Source organism: Pelmatolapia mariae, linkage group LG1 (assembly GCF_036321145.2).
Source record: "Pelmatolapia mariae isolate MD_Pm_ZW linkage group LG1, Pm_UMD_F_2, whole genome shotgun sequence".
In the NCBI taxonomy this organism is placed as follows: Eukaryota; Metazoa; Chordata; class Actinopteri; order Cichliformes; family Cichlidae; genus Pelmatolapia; species Pelmatolapia mariae.
In genome coordinates, this window is record NC_086227.1 from 10,631,419 (window position 1) to 10,654,273 (window position 22,855).

At 38.0% G+C, this 22,855-nt stretch overlaps 1 protein-coding gene across 1 annotated transcript in view; it reads left to right on the forward strand.

The window, feature by feature from the left end:
• Positions 1-22,855, forward strand: part of ddb1 (damage-specific DNA binding protein 1) — a 46,340-nt gene that overhangs the window by 8,247 nt on the left and 15,238 nt on the right. The window contains exons 7-19 of the mRNA XM_063471581.1: positions 1,820-1,978; positions 3,100-3,183; positions 3,597-3,713; positions 6,289-6,391; positions 7,117-7,192; positions 7,277-7,385; positions 9,916-10,094; positions 12,087-12,250; positions 15,603-15,710; positions 18,361-18,568; positions 18,835-18,930; positions 19,289-19,400; positions 22,014-22,137. Of these exons, the coding sequence (XP_063327651.1) occupies positions 1,820-1,978; positions 3,100-3,183; positions 3,597-3,713; positions 6,289-6,391; positions 7,117-7,192; positions 7,277-7,385; positions 9,916-10,094; positions 12,087-12,250; positions 15,603-15,710; positions 18,361-18,568; positions 18,835-18,930; positions 19,289-19,400; positions 22,014-22,137 (1,639 nt within the window). The remainder of the gene's footprint in view (positions 1-1,819; positions 1,979-3,099; positions 3,184-3,596; positions 3,714-6,288; positions 6,392-7,116; positions 7,193-7,276; positions 7,386-9,915; positions 10,095-12,086; positions 12,251-15,602; positions 15,711-18,360; positions 18,569-18,834; positions 18,931-19,288; positions 19,401-22,013; positions 22,138-22,855) is intronic.

Genomic DNA, 22,855 nt, shown 5'->3' on the forward strand with positions numbered 1-22,855 from the left:
TGTTGCTTCACCTGTAAGTATCTAAACAAATCGTGTATGTCTAAATTGTAGTTTTCACTGAGATGTTGGAAATTTTCCAACAAAGTCCCCAAGAAAATTTGAAGTTTTCGTCACATTTTACCCATCTAATTACCTAGATATTCATCTTCGGTATAGAACTTTTACATTTATTAAATTATATTAAATTACATCACTATTAAGTCAAATTTTAGTTTTATTTCTTTTTTTTGATGTGGCCATAATAATAATATAATAAATATGTTATTTGTATTCAGTTCAAACACACTCCTTTCAAAAGTATCAAGAAAACACAGAGGCTTATCCTTTGATGTATAACAGAACTGTTTTGGCAGCTAATTAATAAATTGTCACTCTGGAGCACCAAAGTGAAAAATGAATGTGGAACACCAAAGCTTCTGCCAACACGGAGGTCTGCTGAAAATGTCTCAGCTCATCTAGGGCATTACAGTAGCTGGTGAGAAAGTAGACTGGTTTCACATGTCAGAGCTAACAAGCTAATTACCTGCCATTCAGTCAAGAGGAGTCCACAAGTTTGCAAAGCTGTGAAAATAAAAGTTTTTGACAAAGGTTTTAAGTAATGCTACAGGCTGGGTGATTGTGAAAATGAGTTTTGTAAAGGTTTGATCAAGTGAGAAATTGACTCGGCATATACAGCAGTCGTTGACAATAATAATATCTCCTTTTGAAGGAAAGTAACAGAAACTCGGTCACACTACGAGAGTTAAATGCCAGCTTTAATCTGGAGTATTATTTGAATCTCCTAACATGTTTTGGTGCTGCTCAGTTTTGTTTAGAGTAAGAATTTTTGAAAAGCTCAATGCTGAAAGCTGAAAGCGAGCCTCAAAGTGAAGGTACTGTAAAATATTTTACAGCAGCCTCAGTTGATAGTCCTTTCCTATACCTTTTCAAAGTTTAAAAAGCATATTTTAAACAGTATGATACATTATGACGGCAAACACTGATAATAATAATAATAATAATGCATTGGATTTATATAGCGCTTTTCAAGGCACCCAAAGCGCTTTACAATGACATTATTCATTCACGCTCACATTCATACACTGGTGGAGGCAAGCTACGGTTGTAGCCACAGCTGCCCTGGGGCAGACTGACAGAAGCGAGGCTGCCATATCACGCCATCGGCCCCTCTGGCCAACACCAGTAGGCGGTAGGTAAAGTGTCTTGCCCAAGGACACAACGACCAGGACAGAGAGGCCGGGGATCGAACCGGTGACCTTCCGGTTATAGGTGCCCTGCCCAACCCCCTGAGCCACGGTCGCCTATTGATAAGACAATATAAGTGTGGCATTACATTATTGTACGAATGGCTGATAAATCAGTCAGCTTCAGATTACTCCTGGGGAATATTAGCATATCAAAAATACATCAGTGACATGATATTTCTCTACAAGCATACAAAATATGTGTTTAGAAATACTGTTGCTATTGCAAAGTTTGTCCAACAGAGAGCACTGACAACTTAGTTTTCCAGCTTCCTTCTCTGCACATATATATTGCTGTGCACCCACATGCAATTTAAAAGGTCTTTTAAAGTAACATGAAAGGTTTTTGCAATGTACCTAAAATGGAGTACACATAATACTGAATTCTTTAATACTCCAAGAAGTACTTTGGTGGTGGGCCACTGTTACTTCCCTGCACACACAAATATAAATAGTTGACTAATGGTTTATTTGCTAAAGCGTGGACCCTATTAGAATCAATCTTTTATAGGTGTTGGCTGACCACTGTTGGTCATATTGTGTTTGATGTGTTTGTGTCTTGCTCTCGCTTACAGCAAAGCACCATTGTCTGCCACAACCGAGTGGACCCCAATGGCTCACGGTACCTGCTCGGTGACATGGAGGGACGTCTCTTTATGCTGCTGTTGGAGAAGGAGGAGCTAATGGACGGCACAGTGGCGCTCAAAGACCTGCATGTGGAGCTGCTTGGAGAGGTCTTTCATTTCTCTTTTTCTTTAGGCCAGAGGTATAGCTGGCTGTCTTCCATCTGTTTATCCACCTGCCTTTCCTCAGGCATTTCTCCCATCACTTTCTCACTACCTGGCTCAACGACCCTCTCTGTTTCTTTCTGATTTTCTTACCGCTGCTTTTTGTTCTCACCATGTCTGTGCTGTCTTTTGTTACAATTGACTTTTTAGTGGTTTATGCCCCTGAGCTAATAGATCTGTCTACAGTTGCACAGAAGATAAGAAAAAATTATCTCACCTCTTTGTTGCTTGCTTGCCAGGCTGTCACTTATCCCTTTAAAGTTGATTTAGGTAATGATTGTATTTCAATACTGTGCTTGAAGCTAAGGCTCATGTTCAAGGCAGACGACATTTGGTTTGTAGCACCTTTCTTTAATTACTTTCTGAGGAGTTTAGAGATGTAAAAGGCTTTCCTGCTAGTCTTCTAGTTTTACTCTAGTAGTGCTTTTGAGTTGGGAGCTGTTTGCTTTTTAGATTATTATAAAGTCTACTGCTATTAGGACAAGTCTGTTCAATAAACACGTAGGAACAGCTCTATGTTAAAATGTCAGACAGAACGCTTTATTAATTGCAAGTCAATATGTCTACAACCATGTACACAGTGACGGGTAAATTTAATAACAAACATTGTTTGTTCTTTAATTACTTAGATTTACTGAAATTGAATTATGAAACACAATAATTCAATTTTTAAAATCTTTTCTTTTACACTTTACATTAATAACTTTTGTCTGCCAAAGTTATTTTAACTTTCTAGCTGAACAGTCGTGCTTTAAGTGACCTTTCTGATTCTCTTGTTAGAGGATTATACTTGAAAAAAAATTTTTTTTTATCATCAGGTAAATTCTTTTTTATTAATGGTTTAATGTATAAAAGGTCAAAATCTTTGATTTCAGATGGAAAAAAAATATCATTATATTTGTGACTTTTCTTTTTTTTTTTTTTTTAACTAAGTTCTGACAATTATTGGTAGAGGATTAATCAGCAAAGTCATTTTCATATTGATTAAAATGTAACTGATTGTAAATTGCAGCCCCGCTGTGCTATGATCAAGAGACTGAAATGTTTGTGTGTCCCTTCACTGACAGACATCTATTGCTGAATGTTTGACCTACTTGGACAACGGTGTTGTGTTTGTGGGCTCTAGATTAGGCGACTCCCAGTTAGTAAAGGTAAGCAGAAAGAGTTTTTTGTTATTGAAACTGACTTTAAACACACTGTTTTTTTCCTCTGGTTAAAAAAAAAAAGGTAAACTAAGTTAAAAGAAGTTAAACTTTTAGTAGATGTGTGTAGAAATGTGTGATAAAACCCGCAGTGTTTTTCATACCTTGTTTTAAACAATGGAAATACTTAATGAACTGATTTAGAAATTAATTTTGAAAATTGATTTTTCTCCCTTGGGACTTCATTATTCTGCTCTATTATTTTTATGTTTGCATTTTGGTTTACTAAATTTAAATATAATAAGCAAGTATAGTAAATAGTGAATTAATAACCTCCAAGATCATCGTAATTTGACATATGTGATTTTCAGAGAAATTGTACAGATTACATCCTTTGTAAAGACAATTTTGTTTATCTGCAGCTCAACGTGGACAGCAATGAGCAAGGCTCATACGTGGCTGTGATGGAGACATTCACCAATCTGGGCCCTATTGTGGATATGTGTGTGGTTGACCTTGAGAGGCAAGGCCAAGGCCAGGTAAAATCCACAAGCTTAATCCTTTATTTCTAGAAAAAACAGAGCTTCAGAGCAAATAAAGGCTACATCACATTTAAATATTCAGTAACAAAATCAAATTCATTTTTTTGGGTGGGGGGTGTTTGCTAGAAAGTTTATATGTGACATGGTGATTACTGAAAACCCTTCAAGCAGACACTGGATACACTTCCCTTATGTTGAGTCTCCCTCTGAGTTTTCCTCCTTATTATCGTCTTTGTCACAGCCTTCAGGGAGTCTCGGCTTATACCACCAATGCAGCGATTTCGAGGGCCATGTTAACAGTGTTCTTCTCAGCAGAATTGAGCTTGTAATGCCTCAGAGCACAAACTTGCAAAAGCCAGAAAATCTGCGTACAGTGCACTCAGGAGATTCCTGTGAGTTTTGTATGTAATGTGGTTGTTCTTCTTATGTATGGTGCCTTTTTTCACCTAGCCGAGTCTAGATGTTGGTTAGCTGGTCTGCAGTTACACTGGATGTTAAAATGCACCTCTGCTACACAAACCTAAATTGGTTTTCTTATTCCATTGCACAAAGCCAGATTGCTGTGAATGTAATTTCCTCTAATAATATTTACACCCTTTCAAACTGACAGTGAAGACCCCGTCCCTGTCTGCATGTATCCCAACAATCCATCATCTTCAGCACTTGTGTGTGCTTAGTTCTGTTTACCTTGAGCAGATATCAAACCATTTGTATTCGGGATACAATGTGATCTAGCTTGTATTGCATGTTAATGTCAGATTTAAAATGGAGCCACAAATCCAGAAAATGTTCTCTTATTTCTCAAAATATAATGCTTATGTTAAAATGCAACCAGCTTTTGGCATGTTCTTCAACACATAACTGCAGGTATCTACTACAAAAAAAAAAAAAAAAATTCTAATTTGAACATTTGTCCTCCTTTGTGTTGAATCACTGGGGCACAGGGAGATGCAGTACAGAAGGTTTTGTTGGCAGAGTTTGACACCAGGCCTCAGGGTATTTGATGTGGTTCCAAAGGCAGCGGTCCACTAGAGCACTGAGCCACTCTACTGGGTACAGACGAGCGCAGCATCAGCCACTGCCTGCATTCATCCATTCTCTCTAATTCAAGGGCCAGAAATAAATCCAGTCACAATTGTTTTAATTTGCCATTAGCTGCAAATCTGGAAAGCATTTGACCCGGTTAATTAATGCAAACACATTGCAACGCAGTTAAGATGGCAGAGGATTGACGCACATGGCGCAGGAGAAAATATAACATGACCTCTCTCAGATAAATCATTATAGGGGTTGTGCTCATGGATGTGCAACAGAAGAAAATGCAGTCGGCCCCATGAGAGTGTGGCTGAGTGTGTGAGGGCATTCGAAAACATGCTCAAGGGAGCGAGGTGGGTTGCCAAGATCATCATGACTGTTTCTATTGGGAGGAAACTGTTGGGTGGCAGGTGGTAGAGGCTGAGATTATGCGGGCTCTGGTATTAATCCTGTTAGTGTACCATGACTGGATGCATAAATAACATTCTGGTGCTCTCCAGTCGTACTGTACAGGCAGTTATTTACCTTCAGGCTGCTGGATCTCAACAGCGTGATGTTTATAATGGCAGTCTCAGAGAAGCTCTACTGTGAGCCAGTTCACAATTTCTACAAACTACATTTTAGTTGTATTGATGTCTGCTTTACTATCGAAACCGTATAACTTTTATGACTTTTTATGACAAGTACTTAAACTAGGTCTTTTAGCATTAATGATAATAATATGTCTGACTGAATTTTAACCAAAATACTAAGATTTGGGTTTTTGTTTGTTTGTTTGTTTTAAACTGCTTTCTCTTGGCACTGAAGCACTCATTTAGTACAAAATCTTTAAGCTATGAAATTGTTATTTTTTGTTTTTGTGTTTCTGCCCATTAATACCTTATTCACAAAGAACAAAAGTATTTAACTATTTAAGAGTCTTTTATGTCTTCATTACACTGAATTTGAACCTTTAGCTACCGCAGCAGCAGATGGATATCTTTTACTGACTACTGATTGGCTCATAACATTCAGCAAACCCAGTATTAGCCAATACCAACGTAATGCTGATATATCTGTGCATCCCTAATGTTATCACATTTTACAGTTAGGAAATTAATGGAGAAAATTAATCGCTGATTAACTGAATAATTATAACAACAATGCAGTGAGCAAGTTAATTGCTGGGGTCTTTGAAACATGAAGACATTGCTACAACATAGCCATATTATTTAAATGACTTCATTTGGGAGTAAAATGGTATGACTGACTGCTCATGTTTCTTGTCCCATTAGTCATGTCCTTGAGTTCAGATCTCTGCAGTTTTTGCTCACTCCCTTGTGATTAGTGACTGTAATGGACAGTTTTGTTACAGATGTGAATGATGTGTTAGAATATATAAAAAGTTATAGATTGTGTGAAAGGATTTATTCTTTACAAAAACATAATAGTTGGTTGGAAGCAGAAATAAGGTGTTGTTTAAATGACAAAAAGGGGGAGGAAAGCGACAGCTCCATATCTCAATCTTTGTCTTAATGTCTCTCTTTGGTGCTTTCAGCTGGTGACATGCTCAGGTGCATTTAAAGAGGGCTCTCTTCGGATAATCCGCAATGGCATTGGAATTCATGAGCATGCCAGCATTGACCTGCCGGGAATCAAAGGTTTGTGTGTTTTGTGTGTGTAAGTCTGTGTCTCATCAGCCATCTCCCTCTCGAGCCTTGACTTTATTTGGACCTTAATATTCTACTGACTTCACAGTAGAGCCACTTCACCCCGCACATCTGTTTGCCTCTGCTGGCCAAGATGCCAGCTGTTGCTCATTCAGGTTTGGCACGTGAGCAGGAACAGATGGCTCAGATGTCATAGGTCTTCCCTCTGCACTTTCTGAATAACAGGAAAATTGCCAAGGTTTGGTTTGGAGGCATTTGTTTTAATTTAGAAAATCAAAGTGCTCTGCAGTGTCTGCTATGGTAAGCAGACAATTTTAGGAAGCTCGTCAGGTTTTAACGACAGCAGACACCTCTTAATCCCAGAAAATTAGGTTTCTCTCAAAGGACTCTTCTCCGGTGCTTGAATGAGACACACAGGCCAGTTAAGGTCTGCTCACACTTGTTAGGTTATAGCTCTTTATCGACCATCTATGCCCTAAAAGAGTTAGCTGCTGGCTCTTGCCCCTGGCCTCTTTTATGAGAGGCAATTATTTACTTAGGCAATCAATGGCTCCTCGAGAGTGATTTGCAACCTGTACATCCGCCAACATGTTAACATTTGACAAATGGAATAGTTTAACATTGGGCACTGTCTTGATATTGCATTTCTTTTATTTCTTTGGAAATTGGTGCTGAAAGTAACTTTTTCAGTCTAACACTCTCAAATTCCCTTCAAGGTCTGTGGCCTCTCCGCTCTGAGGCAGGCAGAGAGACAGATGACATGCTGGTGCTGTCTTTTGTGGGTCAGACACGGTGAGCGTTTGTGCAGAATGCCAGATAAGGACAGGGTCAATTTTGAAAATGCGTATCTTATCTCAAGAGTATGTTTTCCCCCAGAGTGTTGATGCTGAGTGGTGAGGAAGTTGAGGAGACTGAGCTTCCAGGCTTTGTTGACAACCAGCAGACATTTTACTGTGGAAATGTGGCGCACCAACAACTTATTCAGGTTTGTATACACATGCACATATCTGTTATATGTAAAGTACGGGGTCTGTTCATGCTTTGGAAAGTAAGAATTCGTTTCACAAATTCTAAATTAATTATTCAGCTGTGGCCTTGTGCCATTTAATAACATATCCTTTGGCGGAGCTGAATCATGCATGATTAAAAGGGCCAGTTCTGAATGTGAAGAGTTCAAAAAGACTTCATGTATTTTATACTTAATATAAATATTTTACTTCATTTAATCTCAAGTTTCATCCTCCCTTTTGGAAATGTGGATGAATCCTGCTGGGAATTCTGCCAAATGTTACACCCTCAACCATTAATCTTTAGGTTATGAAAACTCTGCTCATATTTCAGTGCTGGGGTTTTTTACTAACTCGTACACTTCATGTGTTTATATTGAATACATTTTGATGTTATTATCTGACTGAGTGTTGCTACGCCACTCATTTTTTTGGCCCTTAAGTTGAGTTTTCCTTAAGTTTGCATTAAAGCCACCAGTGGTAGAGGGGTTGTCCCGAAAGGACACTACAGCATAGTATTAGATGGCACTGGTGACATGAGAGCTACTGCACTGAGAACACTAAAGACTGTGTTAATTTTTAGTGTCCAAATTTGAAAGTTTGTAAAATTCACATTAAATATTGCTGTAATAGGAAATTGTCAACATAGGATTATTTTTAGGCAAGCAGTGTACCTAATTACTCGGTGTGCCATGAACATGCTCATAGCACTAAACTCAGAATGAATGGCTGACTTGGTACCTATTTGCAGCTTTTAGCCTTATTTTAGCTCATTAGTTTTGGTTCAACATCCTACACATAGGCCATGTGCTTTGCTGCTCTAATTAATGTCACAATAAAAGCTCTAGGCAGCTGATTCCAGTAAACAAGCTCAGACAAGCCAACTATGCACTACCATACTTACACGAAACTGCAAAAAATCTGAAAAAGGAACTGGTAAACAATGCTGATATTTCTCTCAGAAGTAGTAAAACACCACATAAACACCTACAAGTGGCAACAAACACAGTTTCAGAGGGATGCTTATGTTGTCTATTTGTCATTGCAAACACCAGTATGATTAACCATCACATCATAGGTAGTTTCCAAAGGGGTGCACTACAAAGCAAGACTGGGTTAGCGAGCTTTGTCAATCTTAAAGTCAGATTTTCTGTGCTACAAAAGTGGCTCTCTTTGTATGTGGATGAACCACCATTGTAACTTATGCCTAATTCATAATTTGGTTGGATAGCTTTGTCTCACGCTTTCGTAGATTATTTGCAGCATGTTTTAAGGTCAGTAAAGATTCTCTTCATTTTATTTGTGTAAGTTGTTTTGCTGTACATTACTAACATCACATGAAGCTCAACCATGAAGTTACAACAGTGCAAACTTTGCATTATTCTCTCAGTGGAATGTCCTTTTAGTTCATTAGGTGATTTTAAAATAAGTCTAAATGTTGTTATACTTGATGCTAATCTACTGCAATTCCAAAAGTTCCACTTGGAAGTGCAGATGCTATAACACAGAATACACAGCTCTCTAATGTGCAACCATCACATTAGTAATAAACAGCAGCACTGAGCACACTTGGCATAAAATGAGCATAAAATAATTAACTTATATACTGTTCCGTGCACTAAATCCCAACATTATTTTCTGCAGCATTAATTTGCCGTCGTATTTACAACAGTGTTGCATTTTACTGCCATGCATGATTTTTTTTTCTTCTCTTTTTCTTATCAAACTGTATTTGTGCTGCAGCACGAGATTTTGCATTGTCTAGACAGTGCACTACCTTCACTTCTTAATGTTTACACCTGCTGCAGTCTGTAATTAGGGCTTCTTCAGCTCCTTTTTCCTGTCTTGCTTTTTCACTGCTGTATAGTAGCGCTCCCCTTTTACAATACACCATTATATTTTAAACATTGCATTTGTCTTGCTACCTAACCTCAGGGTCTTTTGTGGGACGTGAAATACAAATGCAATGAAATGAACCGTTACAACAATAGTAATATCATTACTATATGTTACAATGACATTTGGTTTTGTTGTTTCACAAAAGTGATTTCTGGGAGCAAACAAATGGCAGCCATTCATCCTTCATGTTTCTTTTAATCATACTATATTTCTTGACATTTGTATTGTAGTTAAACTGCTTTATTTTCTACAAAATGATTTTGTTATATTTTCTAATAAGCATGTTACTGAAGTCTTTGCTTTGTCTTCATTTGTTTTTATTTTGCTTTTATCTTTTATCTTTAAGTCTAGCATCGGCTCTATAAGTATGAATGGAAGTGTTTTAAAGCAGTCTTAGCATCTGATATGTTAACGGTGAATTCATTAGATGGGAAATTTTATGTAAAAAATTAGAAGAAAGATGAAACCTCTTTGGTTTTTTATAGATTAAGATATTCTGTGCACAGAATATCTTAATAAGATCTAATAAGATATCCTTTAAAATATTTTCTAGCTCACAGTTTCTTTGTCATCTGTGGAAACACCAAATAACAAATAATGTCTCTCCAGATCACATCAGGCTCTGTGCGCCTGGTGCTTCAGGACAGCAAGACGTTGGTGAGTGAATGGAAGGAGCCACAGGGCAGGAACATCAGCGTGGCTGCGTGCAACCACACCCAAGTGGTGCTTGCTGTGGGGCGAGCCCTCTACTACCTGCAGATCCTAGCTGGAGAGCTCAAACAGATCAGGTAGGACATAAATGGGGACTTATTAACATTTTTTATTCACTATTAAAACCCACTTTCAGTCTTTCCACAAAGCCAACTGGCTGCTCACTTAGCTGCATAATTATCATGGAAAGCCTTAGTGAGCAAATATGAGCAGCTTGCGAGTTCACAAGCATGTCCAATGTCCAATCTCATCATTTTCACTGGGACCTCGATACAGATTCACTTGAGCAATAAAGCTATATACTGCAGTTAATGCTATTCAGTTATCTTAGTAGCTGAGTGCAGAGACTTAAATCTTGTCCTATTAATAAAAAGTGAACTCTTAATTCAGGTTGTTGGGCTCAAATGTTTCGTAAAGAAATTTCTATATAACTATTAGACTATTTTCAGGTTATTTGAATATTCAATATGATACATTTGACTGCATATGCAATGCCCAACAGAACAGAGGTATGGAAGCTTATTAACAAAGGTTAATTAACTCTATCCCCAGTAGTTCATTAGTCTCACAGTTATGTTTTTTTTTTTTTTTAATTTAATATACGCTGCAGGAGGATAGTGGAGTTACTTTTTATTGTTGTTCTTTCATGTTGCTGCTCTGGTTTCCTGTTATGACTGTCTTTTGCCCTTTTGCAGTAATGTATGTACTATTTCACAGTAGTTTAGAAGAGAAGGATGCACAGTTGTAAAGCTTGCCACCAGGGCTGCTTGAGGAACACTGTGTTTGTTTGCAGTGGGTGTTCGTAAAAGAAACGGAGACAGAGGGAAGAGTCTTAAACAGAGGCTTTGAAATAATGTTTGGGCTGCATCAATAAGCAGCTGGTTTGCTGTGTGCGTCACAAAATTCTGTGTAAACCAGAAAGTCACTGTTGGCTTAAAGGTGTGTACAGGACTCTAATGCTCTCCTCTAATATAATTAAAGTGCGAGTACTCACCTTGGATAGTGATTATCCATTATATTTGCATTGTTGAGTAGCCTTGTTCCATTACAATGCAGTTCATTGGCCATTTTAATTAAAAAGTGAAAAGGTTCTTTTCTTGTCATTTTATTCAAAGCTTTCTTTGTAGTAATGACAAATTTAGATGTTTGACCTTCGTTGTACAGATTGATGTGTGATACTAAAAGGCTGTTTTTTAAAATAATTTTAATGACAGTAAATTACAGATTTTATACCAGGGCATTTAACTTGATGCCCTTTATAATTGAAAGCTTGGAATATTTTCCATTTTCAAAATTGTTGGTATGTTTAGATCTGCTTATCAAGTTTAGCATTAGACATTTTAAAATGATTTAAAGAAAAGGCCTCTTGTGGCATGTGTAATTTTATATTTCCACATTGATGCTGTATGTCCTGATGTTGTGCTTTTACTCAGCAAGCATATACACCCACACTAATGGGGTTTGTCATTAAAGATATATATTTTCAGCAGAGCATAAACAAGGAAGGTAAACTGTATGACTGACACTCATCTTTGAGAAGGAAGTTTTGTTGTTGGAGTTCACCCCATGTCTGCAAAGTTGGGTATTCCAACTTTCTCCTCCAGTCCAAAGGCATGCATGTTAGGTTAATTTGTGATTCTAGATTGGCCATAGGTGTGAATGTGAGTGTGAAAAGTTGTCTCTCTCTCTCTGTCTGTGTTAGCCCTGTGATTGACTAGTGTGATTGACCTGTGATTGACCTGGTTAAAATATACACTGCCTCTTCCTCTACAACACCAACCATTACTCTGAACTGAATAAGGTTGGTTGTTTGGTTGTCTGGCAATTTTAGCTGGTGTTAAACTGACTCATACTTATCAGTGTAACATTTCTCAGTTTGTATCTCACATTGAGGAAAAATTGATTAGAACTTCTTCTCCGTGTCAGTAACACAATTATCCCATTAGCTATTTTAGTCAGGTGTTTGTGTGTGTGTGTTTGTCTATGCATGCCAAATTTGGTCACACTTCTTTTCACAATTTGCAGGGCAGCTTGCTACTGTTTTCTCAAATCCTCCTCACCTTTCTCAGTACCACAGAAATGGAGCATGAGGTCGCCTGCTTGGACATCACACCTCTTGGGGAGGGCGGCGGTGAGTCACCGCTCTGTGCTGTGGGACTCTGGACCGACATCTCAGCCCGTGTGCTCAAACTACCCTGTTTCACAGCCCTGCACAAGGAAATGCTCGGTGGAGGTGAGAGAAATGAGAAGCAGATTACCCAGACAGGAGCAGTGGAAAGCTGTTAGTGGCTTGTGGAGAGAGATGTCGATGGAAATAATGTCATTCAAGTATATTTGTGTTGCACAGTAGTGCATACATGGTCTGCACAATTGTACAAAAGCAGCAATTCCTGAACCGTTCTCAGAAAGTATGAATAACATGAACTTTGAGGTCTCAATATCACTGTGACCACAGTAATTTACTAACATGAGTGGTGTAAAATTATTAAGCAAAGCCTAATCCCAATAAGATTTGATAGCAAAAATAATGTTAAGAATACTGAAACAGGAACAAACTTCATTTGAGGAAGCTGTTTTTACAGAATTTCTCAAACATACCTGCCACAGAAAAGGCAAACAATACAAAATACTTTGGTTCACACTGATCTACTGAACTGGTTCCATTTTTTATGTGCATGGTTTATTTGAAGAGATGTGGATCTCTCTCTAAAAAAAAAAAGCTTACATTTCTTCAATTTAGGTCTGTGATGGTTGGGGGAAAAAGTCAAATCCAACAAACAGTTGAGTTAGATACTAAGCTTAACATGGGAGAAAATGATAGCCTGGCTTTGTCAAATGGTAAAAAAATATGCCTACTAGCACCTTTTAAAAGTTCAGGAATTAACTTTTTATATTAAGTTTTTTTTATATGAGAGCAGTAACTCTTCTCTTGTTGCCTTCAACTGCTCCCAGCTAAGAAATACTCCTACAGAAACTGACCTCTGAAACAGCTAGTTGTTGGTTTTTGTGCTCAAAAATAAGCAGGCTGAAACATGTTGATTTGTGACCGGACAGAACTGGACAAAACAAAAAAAATAGTGAAACTATTGCTTTAAGAATTTTAATAAATCACTCCAAGGCATGGGTCCATAATAGTGCAGTAATGGCTTCAGTGAAATGGATTGTATCTCCAGTTTCCAGTTTAATAGATGTAAATGGCATCTCACATGAAGCAGCTCATTTTAGCAAGTACTTGATGAGTGCTTAAGCATTAAATATGCTGCTAATCTAAATGCATTTAGTGCACCACTTATACACTTGAGAAGAATTTAAACTTGGAATGTTTAAAGTATGCAAGAGAGGACTTGAATACTTTTTGGGTTGAACTTATGAAAAAGTCAGCAGTTACTGGAAAAAAAATTCATAACACAGTGAACTGGCACTGGCAGGCCTCTTACTTTCCACAAAGAACAACTCCACAGTCTTTCCCACAGTGTCACACTTTATTTTCCAACTGTGTTTGATTGACAGATGCTCAGTGAACAAACTTTTTACACTTTTTTTTGCCTGCTGCCATACAAACTACAGTCTGACTGCAGAGTTTAAACTCGTAGCTAATATACAATACTGTGCAAAAGTCTTGAGCCACCCCTCATTATTGGTGTTCTTTAAAGATCCAGTGTTGTGTCTAGACGTAACGGACAATTTCACAGAATTAGATTCATATTGTATCTTTAGCCACTTTGTTACTAGCATCCTGTTGCAAAAACTCTTAATTTGTTCCCTTTTCTTTTCTTTTTTTAGTTGAATCTATGAAAAATGCCAACGATAGCAGAGTTAGATAATCAGATTCTAAAGAACTATTAACTGAAAACTTTGCTTATCTCAGCATGGTTTGCAGCGTGTCCTCATAAAATTCTGGAAATGTAGTCAAGAAGTTGTTCCAGGCCTAAAATCTACAATCAGTTGATCCATCTGCTGTTCACTGCAGCTTCATCAGGAATGGTCTCAGGGCCAGTGTGAAGAAACTATTCTTATGGAAGGCAAACAAAGAGAAAATGCTGACAAGAACACAAGAATTGAAAATCTGTGACAAAGGTCTTATGGAGTGACGAATCCCAATTTGAAATGTTGGTTCAAATCATTTTCATTAATATGAGCAGGTCAGAAGAGAGGTGCAACAGTATCTACAGCAATGGTTAGGAGCTACCTTTCAGCCAGTGATGTTGGAGATTTTACTAATATTAATGGAACTTATGGTAGAAAGGTACTGTAAAATTGTGATCTGTCATGCTTTATTGTATGTGTACAATGACAATAAAGGGCCATTCTGAAAAGTAAAAGTATGTCTAAAAAGAAAAACACACAGTGGAACAGTATGAGTCATGGACTGGCCTCCCCAGAGCCCAGACCACAACTTCATTGAAGCAGTGTGGAATCATCTCAAGAAAGCCTTTATTTGTCACATGCAAGTTGCCCTGCAGCGAAATGGGAGTATTATGGAAAAACGTTGAAATGTACAATACAATGGGCAAGACAAGGAGGGGGGAAAAAAGAGACCTCTACTCATGCTGGGCTCCTATGGGGCGACAGCATGAGAACAGAAAACAAAAAAAACTCCTCTGCACAAAGAGCACATAAATGTCCACATCACAACATCATGAAGCACGTGACAAGCAACAGGGGTGGGTAAGGGGTGAGAAGTACGCCGATCCAGACACAGCCATCCTGCCCTGCAGCTATTCATCCAGCGCATTCATCCAGCGCTGGGCCCAGGATGGCTGTGTCTTGACAGAGAACAGAACAAAAGGAAGCCAACATCTAAAGGAGAGCTTTGAATGTCCTTCAAGAAGCCTGGAGAACTATTCCTGAAGACTACTTGAAGGAAAGCTTGTGCAAGAGAGAGTACAGGTTGTGTTGAAGAATAGAGGTAGTTATGCCACTATTTTTGCCTTAATACTGTCTTTCCATGTATGTTTGGACATGTTTCAATAAATCATTGCACATATTTTCCTAGCATCCCGTAAAGAAATAAGGGGTGGCTTGAGACTTCTGCACAGTACTGTACTACTCAACATGTTGACATTTTTAGATCTGTCAGTGGAAGCAGAATTTCAATACTTCGTCCCACTCCTGCCCTTAAGCTATGTTAGCTTTGTTACATTGATTGTGTTTTAGACTTTCTATGCATGTCCTTCAGAGTACATCTTCATGTTTGAACTTTAATAATTTGGCCTGCTCAGCTAAAAATAATTGATGTACATTTCCATGGAAATATGTCCCCCTTTTCATTTTGTACACTTCTATCTGAACAGTGGTGCTTTTTGGTGAGTCAGCCAATAAGCACTTAATCAGAGCCAAAGTTGTTTTGATGTAACTGGCCTGCAGTCAAAGAAACCGGTGTTTGGGAAACTGAACAAAACTGAACTCTTTATATTTATCCTGAAGCATTCAAATGTTGTTTCTTTTAAAGTTACCACACAGTCTGAATAAACCTGATTGATTTTTCTGACGGAGGTATTTTTACAGACATTTATCACTTTAGTATAGAACCAGTGACTCCAGAGTACAGCAAAAATAAATCACTTGTTTGTGTGTGTCCTCAGAAATCATTCCTCGCTCCATCCTAATGACCACCTTTGAAGGTAGCTACTACCTGCTGTGTGCCCTGGGAGATGGAGCACTCTTCTACTTTGGTCTGGATCTGCAGACTGGTAGGTCCTTCTCACTGTTACCGCTACAATCTTTAGACGAGAGCTTCTCAGACTTCTCCAGACTGATAAGGACCTTCAGGCTGGGCCACAGGCAGCTGTCTGTGAGCATTTTCATTTTTAGTTTATCATTTCTTGTCGACTTGCGTAACTGCCAGCACTATATTTGGATGTGTTGGTTCAGAAACTCTACTGCCTGAAGAAAGCTGTGTTATAAGTTTGATTGAAAGGCTGTCATTGAACTGTTAAAGATTTTCAATGTGGTAAAGGCAGAAAAAAGCAGCAGTTTCACAGACAGGACCAAGGCAGCCTACATCAAGGCCAAGTGTGGCCAGAAGAATAGAAATATTGAAGGGTCTCTGACATGAGAAGGATATATTTAAATGTATTATTATATAAATTATAGAGTTTGAGTTGATATGAGTTGGTGTTGTTTATTTAAAAAGTTATCATTTAGTTATGACACATCATAATTATAATCAAATGTGATTTGGTTAGATATGGTCTGCTTTTAAACTTTGGCATTTCCCGAAGGAATTGTAAAAGGAGGACTTGAGAATGAGACAATAAATGCTTTTCTGTGTTTAACCGTCTGCTTTTTGGTTCTGAAAAGATGCTGTGCAATTCAGTAAAGTCCAGTGAGTGTTTATATGTGCATTAGCTAATGTTACGCACTGAGGCCTAGCAAAGACTTTCCACTAATTACCTCGGTTTTCATTTAGTATGCTGCGTGATTCACATCAGATCAAACGAATTTGACCATGTTATAGAGAAAGGGCTCTCTGGTAGCTTGCTTAACATTAATGTAGTATTTCTGATATTGCTAGTTAAAATAAAAGCTGCTTAGGCTGGTAACCTCTGAATTTTAGGTCTCAGGCTTCATGACCACTTCATCATCCTGCACTTTCAGCATGTCAATATTTCCTTCTAATAAACATTCCCTGCCTGCTAAATGCTCAGCTCTTTCTAGTGCATAATCTCTGAGCCCAGAATACGACTGGATGGTGTCACTGAAATGATATCATGCAGTCAAGATACCCAGTTGAGGTCATTTCAGTAGTAAAAAAAAAAGAAAAGTAAATTTAAAAGCCCCAGAAGACATTATACAACTGTTATCACAGGCGGTGCAGTCATTTGATGTAAATGTAGTTGAATAGTCCTGAACTGCTGCCAGACGAAACTAAAACTGATTTTCAGGTTTCTGTTTTTGAATTTTAAATAGCTGCATGCATTATCACTGTCTGATTTACCCAAATACATCTGGCAGTGTTTTACAGCGATCTTTGTAAGTTTTTGATTCTTTTTTTTTATTACTGTATTAGAATAATGAATGTTATGTAAGTCACAACCAATCAGAACATTTAAATCCATTAATGCCTCTTAATCAAGACTTAATCTGTTCTGCCTCTACAGTGAAATGTAGGCATGTGCTGAGATGTAGTCCAATGGGGAGCCAGTTTGTTAACGTGTTCATTACTGATTGTGGAAATTATGAGGTCCATTAAAGTACAAAGATACATTTTCTAATTGCTCGTTTTGTCAGACCAGCAGTTCAAATATGCCATATTTCATTTACAAACACATCACAAAGAATCACCTGGGTCACCTGATCCAGGCCTAATTTTAAGCTTTGTTAAAAAGGACAGTTTTAAGCCTAATCTTAAAAGTAGAGGGTGCCTGTCTCCCAAATCCAAACTGGGATCTGCTTCCACAGAGGAGGGGCGTAAAAGATGAAGGCTCTACCCTCCATTATAGTCTTATGAAATTTGAACTACAAATAAGCCAGTAGTTTGAAAGTGAAGTGCTCTGTTAGGATAATAAGGTACTATGAGGTCTTTAAGATATGATGGGGTCAGATTATTCAAGATTTTGCATGTGAGGAAGATTTTATATTCTTAATTTAACAGGGAGCCAATGCAGAGAAGCTAAAATGGGAGAAAAATACTCTAGTCCCAGTTAGTACAATCACTGTAATGTTCTGAATCAGCTGATGGCTTTTCAAGCTTTTAGAGTGACCAGAGAGTAATGATTTACAACAGTCTGGAGCTAATCAATGTATAAACTAGCTTTTCAGCCTTACTTTAAGACAGGATTTTTCAGATTTTATCTCTACGCAAATAAATAAATAATATATGTGTGTTCATATAAATATGGTTCAGTAATTCAGTCAAATTAAAGGCCAATGCCTGTGCAGGTTATTCTCTGTATACTGCTGTTATAACTACTGGCTGTACAAAAGATAAAGAAAAAACTGAATGGAGTGGTGAAACGTAATGAAGGCAGATGCTTTTATTCAGACCTCATGGGGGCACTGAATGGTTTGGTGAGCATTAAAAGCAGCATACACAAGGAGAACACAAGGGCGAAGCATTAATACTTTGCCTCTGAATATCTCTGCCAGCGAAACAGTGATCATGGCTGTTTATTATTTATTTATTTTGTCTGATTGCCAGCGAGATCAACAAAAACTACCAAGTTGAATTTCGTGAACCCCCTGATAGAGCATTTGTTTTGGCAGAGGATGCGCTCTCAGTGCGTCTTTCTGGGTGGCTTAAAGGAACTTGGCAAAAGGCTCTTTTGACCCAAATACGGATGTAGACCCATTTCTCAAGCTGTTTCAAGTCTGTGGTTTGATCTCGTTTCCTTTTCCTAGGTGCCCTAAGTGAGCGTAAGAAGGTCACTCTTGGTACACAGCCCACTGTGCTGAGGACCTTCAGATCCCTGTCCACTTCCAATGTCTTTGCCTGCTCTGACCGACCCACTGTTATCTATTCCTCCAACCACAAGCTGGTGTTCTCCAATGTCAACCTCAAGGAGGTCAATTATATGTGCCCACTCAACTCCGAGGGCTACCCCGACAGGTCAGCAGCAGAACTTTTCTTACCTTCATATTTTATCAGTGTGTGTGGTTTTATGGGAAATTCATCTGTTTTCTTTTCTGTGCTCTGAAGAGTTGGTAGCCGTAAGCCCTTAACGTCTTTTGTTTTGATCCTCTAGCTGACAGAGCTGACTCAGATGTAGTCTCTTTTGATTACAGATGCATACAATCCCACTTTTTGATTTGCAGATAGTGGGTGTATTTTGCCTCTTTTCTCGCCCCTTACTAATGCTGCGTTTTTCATCACAGTTTGGCTCTGGCCAACAACAGCACTCTGACTATTGGAACCATCGATGAGATTCAGAAACTCCACATTCGCACTGTTCCCCTGTATGAATCTCCAAGGTCAGTCAAATATTGAGTTAAAAGTGAACTTGAAATGAGCATTTCACATCCATCATCTGTACAAATAATGCTGTTTGTTCTTCATGTTTGCAGTGCCCATTTGTTCTAACCACTTTCTCACACTGGTTTTGTTACATACGCTGGATCATTTTTTGTCATTCTTTTTTTTCCAATCTTTTAAGTGATAGCCATGGCTTAATATCATTTGATAAAGGCTATCAGGTTAGGTTATTGATAAGGTTATGTTATCAAGTCAGAAAACACAAAGCAGGCTCCCTAGGTGCTTTTTTTTTTGTCCTGTTTACCCATTTGCTCTTTTCATATTCACTAACGTGTTTCTATCACTGTCTTTTTTCAGACGGATCTGTTACCAGGAGGTTTCCCAGTGTTTCGGAGTTCTGTCCAGCAGAGTGGAGATTCAGGATGTGAGCGGCACCACATCTGCTGTACGACCCAGCGCGAGCACTCAGGTGCGGTACCTCCCTGTTGTTTGGATGATAAACACCACAGGGCTTGTTTGTTCTGCACTCTTATCTAGCCAGGCACACTGACTGAGAATATTGTTCATAAAATGAATCTGTGAGCTGTCAAGACGCCAAATGTTTTGTCTTGTTTGTTACCTGCGAGGACAACTGTAGCCCAAATTTCTCAACTAGGAGTCTAAAATCTGACTCCTATGGTATTCAGTGTTACACGTTGCTTAATCACAACCTGATAATTGTAATCTGAGCGTAACTGAAGCTGTTACAGTAAAGGGTTTCCTATTCAGAGCTTAACAATACTGTATGCAAGTTTTAAAAGGTTAGAAATGTTGCTATGTTGAGTTTAGAGAAGTCAGAAAGTAAATCTGTTTTTTTCTTATGTTTTGATCACATCTATTTATTTTAGAATGCATTTATTTGAGCTGTTAATTAAACACTAACCTAATAGCATAATTGAAGTAATCAACTACTGAGCCATTGTCAGGTTTGTCATAGAAATTTTTAGCATTTTAAATATACAAAGTAGATAACAGCAGGGAGTTTCTGGCTTTCAGTGTGAAGAGAAAGCATGTTGTACTGGCTAGAGAACAGCAAATCATGGTATCTATGTTCAAATGTGAAGGTAAAACAGTATAATGCCATAACATTTGCCTTGACAAGAAATAAACTTGTCAGTAATTTTTTTGGCGGAGGTGGTGGTTCACATGAGTAAAAAGAAACAGCAGGTGTTTAGTCAACATGTAAAGTTGTACTTGAAGGAGGTCTTGTAATTTGGTAGCCTTTTCAAACACTTAAAACTTAACTGAGCTCTTTTTTTTTTTTTTTTGAAGCATCATCTTAAAAAACATAAAATGGATTAACAAAGCCTATTATCTTATAAATAATAAATGTGGTACATAAAAATATTTCAACCCAATAATGCCATTTCTTATTACATCAAGTCTAATGTTGTCAGCACACGGTTTCTGCTGCTTCACTTGGGCCAACTGTTATGAGTATTTTTAAGTTCTTAAGGCTTCTTGCTCTGAGGAATAATTACTGGATCTTCTGCTGTAAGTGTCTTCACTTACCAAAAATGAACAGTCATTTTAATGGTAGCTTCATTTTAACAAAGAGAGACAGAATATCAACAGAAAAATCCAGAAAATGTATCGCATAAAAATACTAAATTAATTTGCATGTCACTGAGTAAAATAAGCATTTGATCCCCAAAAGAAACATGACTTACTTCTTGGTGGAGAAATCTTAATGGCCAAGCACAGCAGTAAGGTGTTTCTTGTATTTGGTCACCAGGTTTGCACACATCTCAGAAGGGAATTTGTCCCACTCCTCTTTAGAAAAACTCTCTAAATCCTGCAGGTTAGCTCCTTCCTCCTTTTCTATAACATTATGGTCTGGTCACTGTCTAGGCCTCTAGACCTTAATGTCCTTTTTCTTTAGCCACTCCTTTGTTCCCGTGGTGGTATGTTTTGGGTCCTTGTCACGGTGAAAGAAAAAGGTTCTCGTCCTTGATTTTACAGTTCGTAGCCCCATCCATTGGCTCCTCAATGTACTGAAGTTATCCTGTAAACTTATGAGAAAAACAGCCCCGAAGCATAATGTTTCCACCTCTGTGCTTGACTGTGGGAATGTTATTCTTTAGCTCATAATCAGCATTTCCTCACAGCAGGTTGAGCTGGATTTTGATTTCATCTGTCCACAGCACTTCATTCAATCAGATCAATTTAAAATTTGTTTTTTGTTTTTCATTTTTGGTTGATATTCTGTCTCGCCCCATTAAAATAAAACTACCTATATGTAGTGGCAGTGACCATATAGGCGCTAGGGCATGCATTTAACTACGCATCTCATAAAAATAAAGGTGACAAAAATAATATAGTAGCAATAAGAGTAAATGCATGATGTCTAAATGATGGTTAATAGGTTATTTTCTTTTTCTAAGTCTAATATAAAAACATTAATTTTTATTTCCAAATGGTGCAGGAACCCTGAAGGATTACAATTATTGTTAGAACATTTGTCCTGTAAAGCCATTTAGAAAGCAGCAGAGTGAATGAATGAGGAAGGATTAGGGCATTTGCTTTATTCCATTGTCATCTCTTACTATTGCTCACAGTCAAGCTCAATTTATCTGGTTAGAGTTTAGAGTTCACATCAAATTTTGACAACAGGGAACATAATCAGCTTTTGTTTAATTTGTCGACACGAAACGCAGATGACGACTTTTTAGCTGACAAGAAAGAAAAAAAAATAGTAGAACGAGACTTTCAAAGGGATTCTCACATGGAGAGCTAATCAGAAACGTCCACACTGGCAGTATGTGTTATGCCCGCTCAGCATGGCTCTTTATCTTCTCCAAGGGGACAGGTGTATACTTTTATTTGTGTTTGCATTTACTGCCAGAGCGCCTCTCACATGTGATGACCAGAATGATGTTTACCTCATTTTAAAATGCTGCACATCTGCTGCCACAGATGGTGCCGACTGTGCTGTTCACACAGCTCATGTTGAAATGGGGATTTGAATTGTTTTATAAACCTGTGTTTGGCTTTGTCTGCCCTTCTCTTGCTTGTTCCATCTCATAAATCTGCATCCTTCTAGGCTCTCTCTAGCAGTGTGAGCTCCAGCAAGCTCTTCCCCAGCAGCACTTCTCCCCACGAGACTTCCTTTGGGGAAGAGGTGGAGGTTCACAATCTGCTGGTTGTGGATCAACACACCTTTGAAGGTGAGACAGCAGAATATATATTTCCATTTGAACTAGGAGCATATTATAGTAAAGTAATGTAAAATTGTTGGCAATATGGTGCATGGTCATCATTTGCTAATAAAAGTTGCTGTTTTCTTTTATTTAATCTTATTTTCTGCTTAAATATTTGTGTTTTTATGGTGGGTTTTTTGTGTTCTGTGATTGTAAAAAGGTTCATAAAACATTTGGCATTCTGTATCTAAAGCAAACCTCTGGCTCTTTATTAAATAACTGAATGATTTTTGGGAGTCATGCAAACAGTGTTCAAGCTGAATCCCAGGCAGGATTTCCTTCAGTCTATTTTGCATTGCAGATTTTACTGCACCAAGCCTTTTTTTAAATACCCAGGCATGACCATCCCCACATAAATTAGTGTATGTTATATGTTAATAATATGTAAATAAGGGACTGGTTCAGCACACTGTGTCCACATCTCATTCTGCTTTATTAATGTGCAATCAGATAACCGCTCATTTAGATGTTGTGAGTTTTCCATCAGATATGGAGACACATTTTGATGCATTAGTGTGCAGATCCTGATTTGTATGCAGTTATATTTTATTAATTACCTCCACCTACACTGCCTAGGTTAATGAGCAAAAGCAGCAATAAAATTGAAAAATTTCCTCTCTAGACAGGTGCAATAAACCTAAAAAGAGAGCGAGGGAGATTAGAAATTATGCCTGTCTTCATAGTA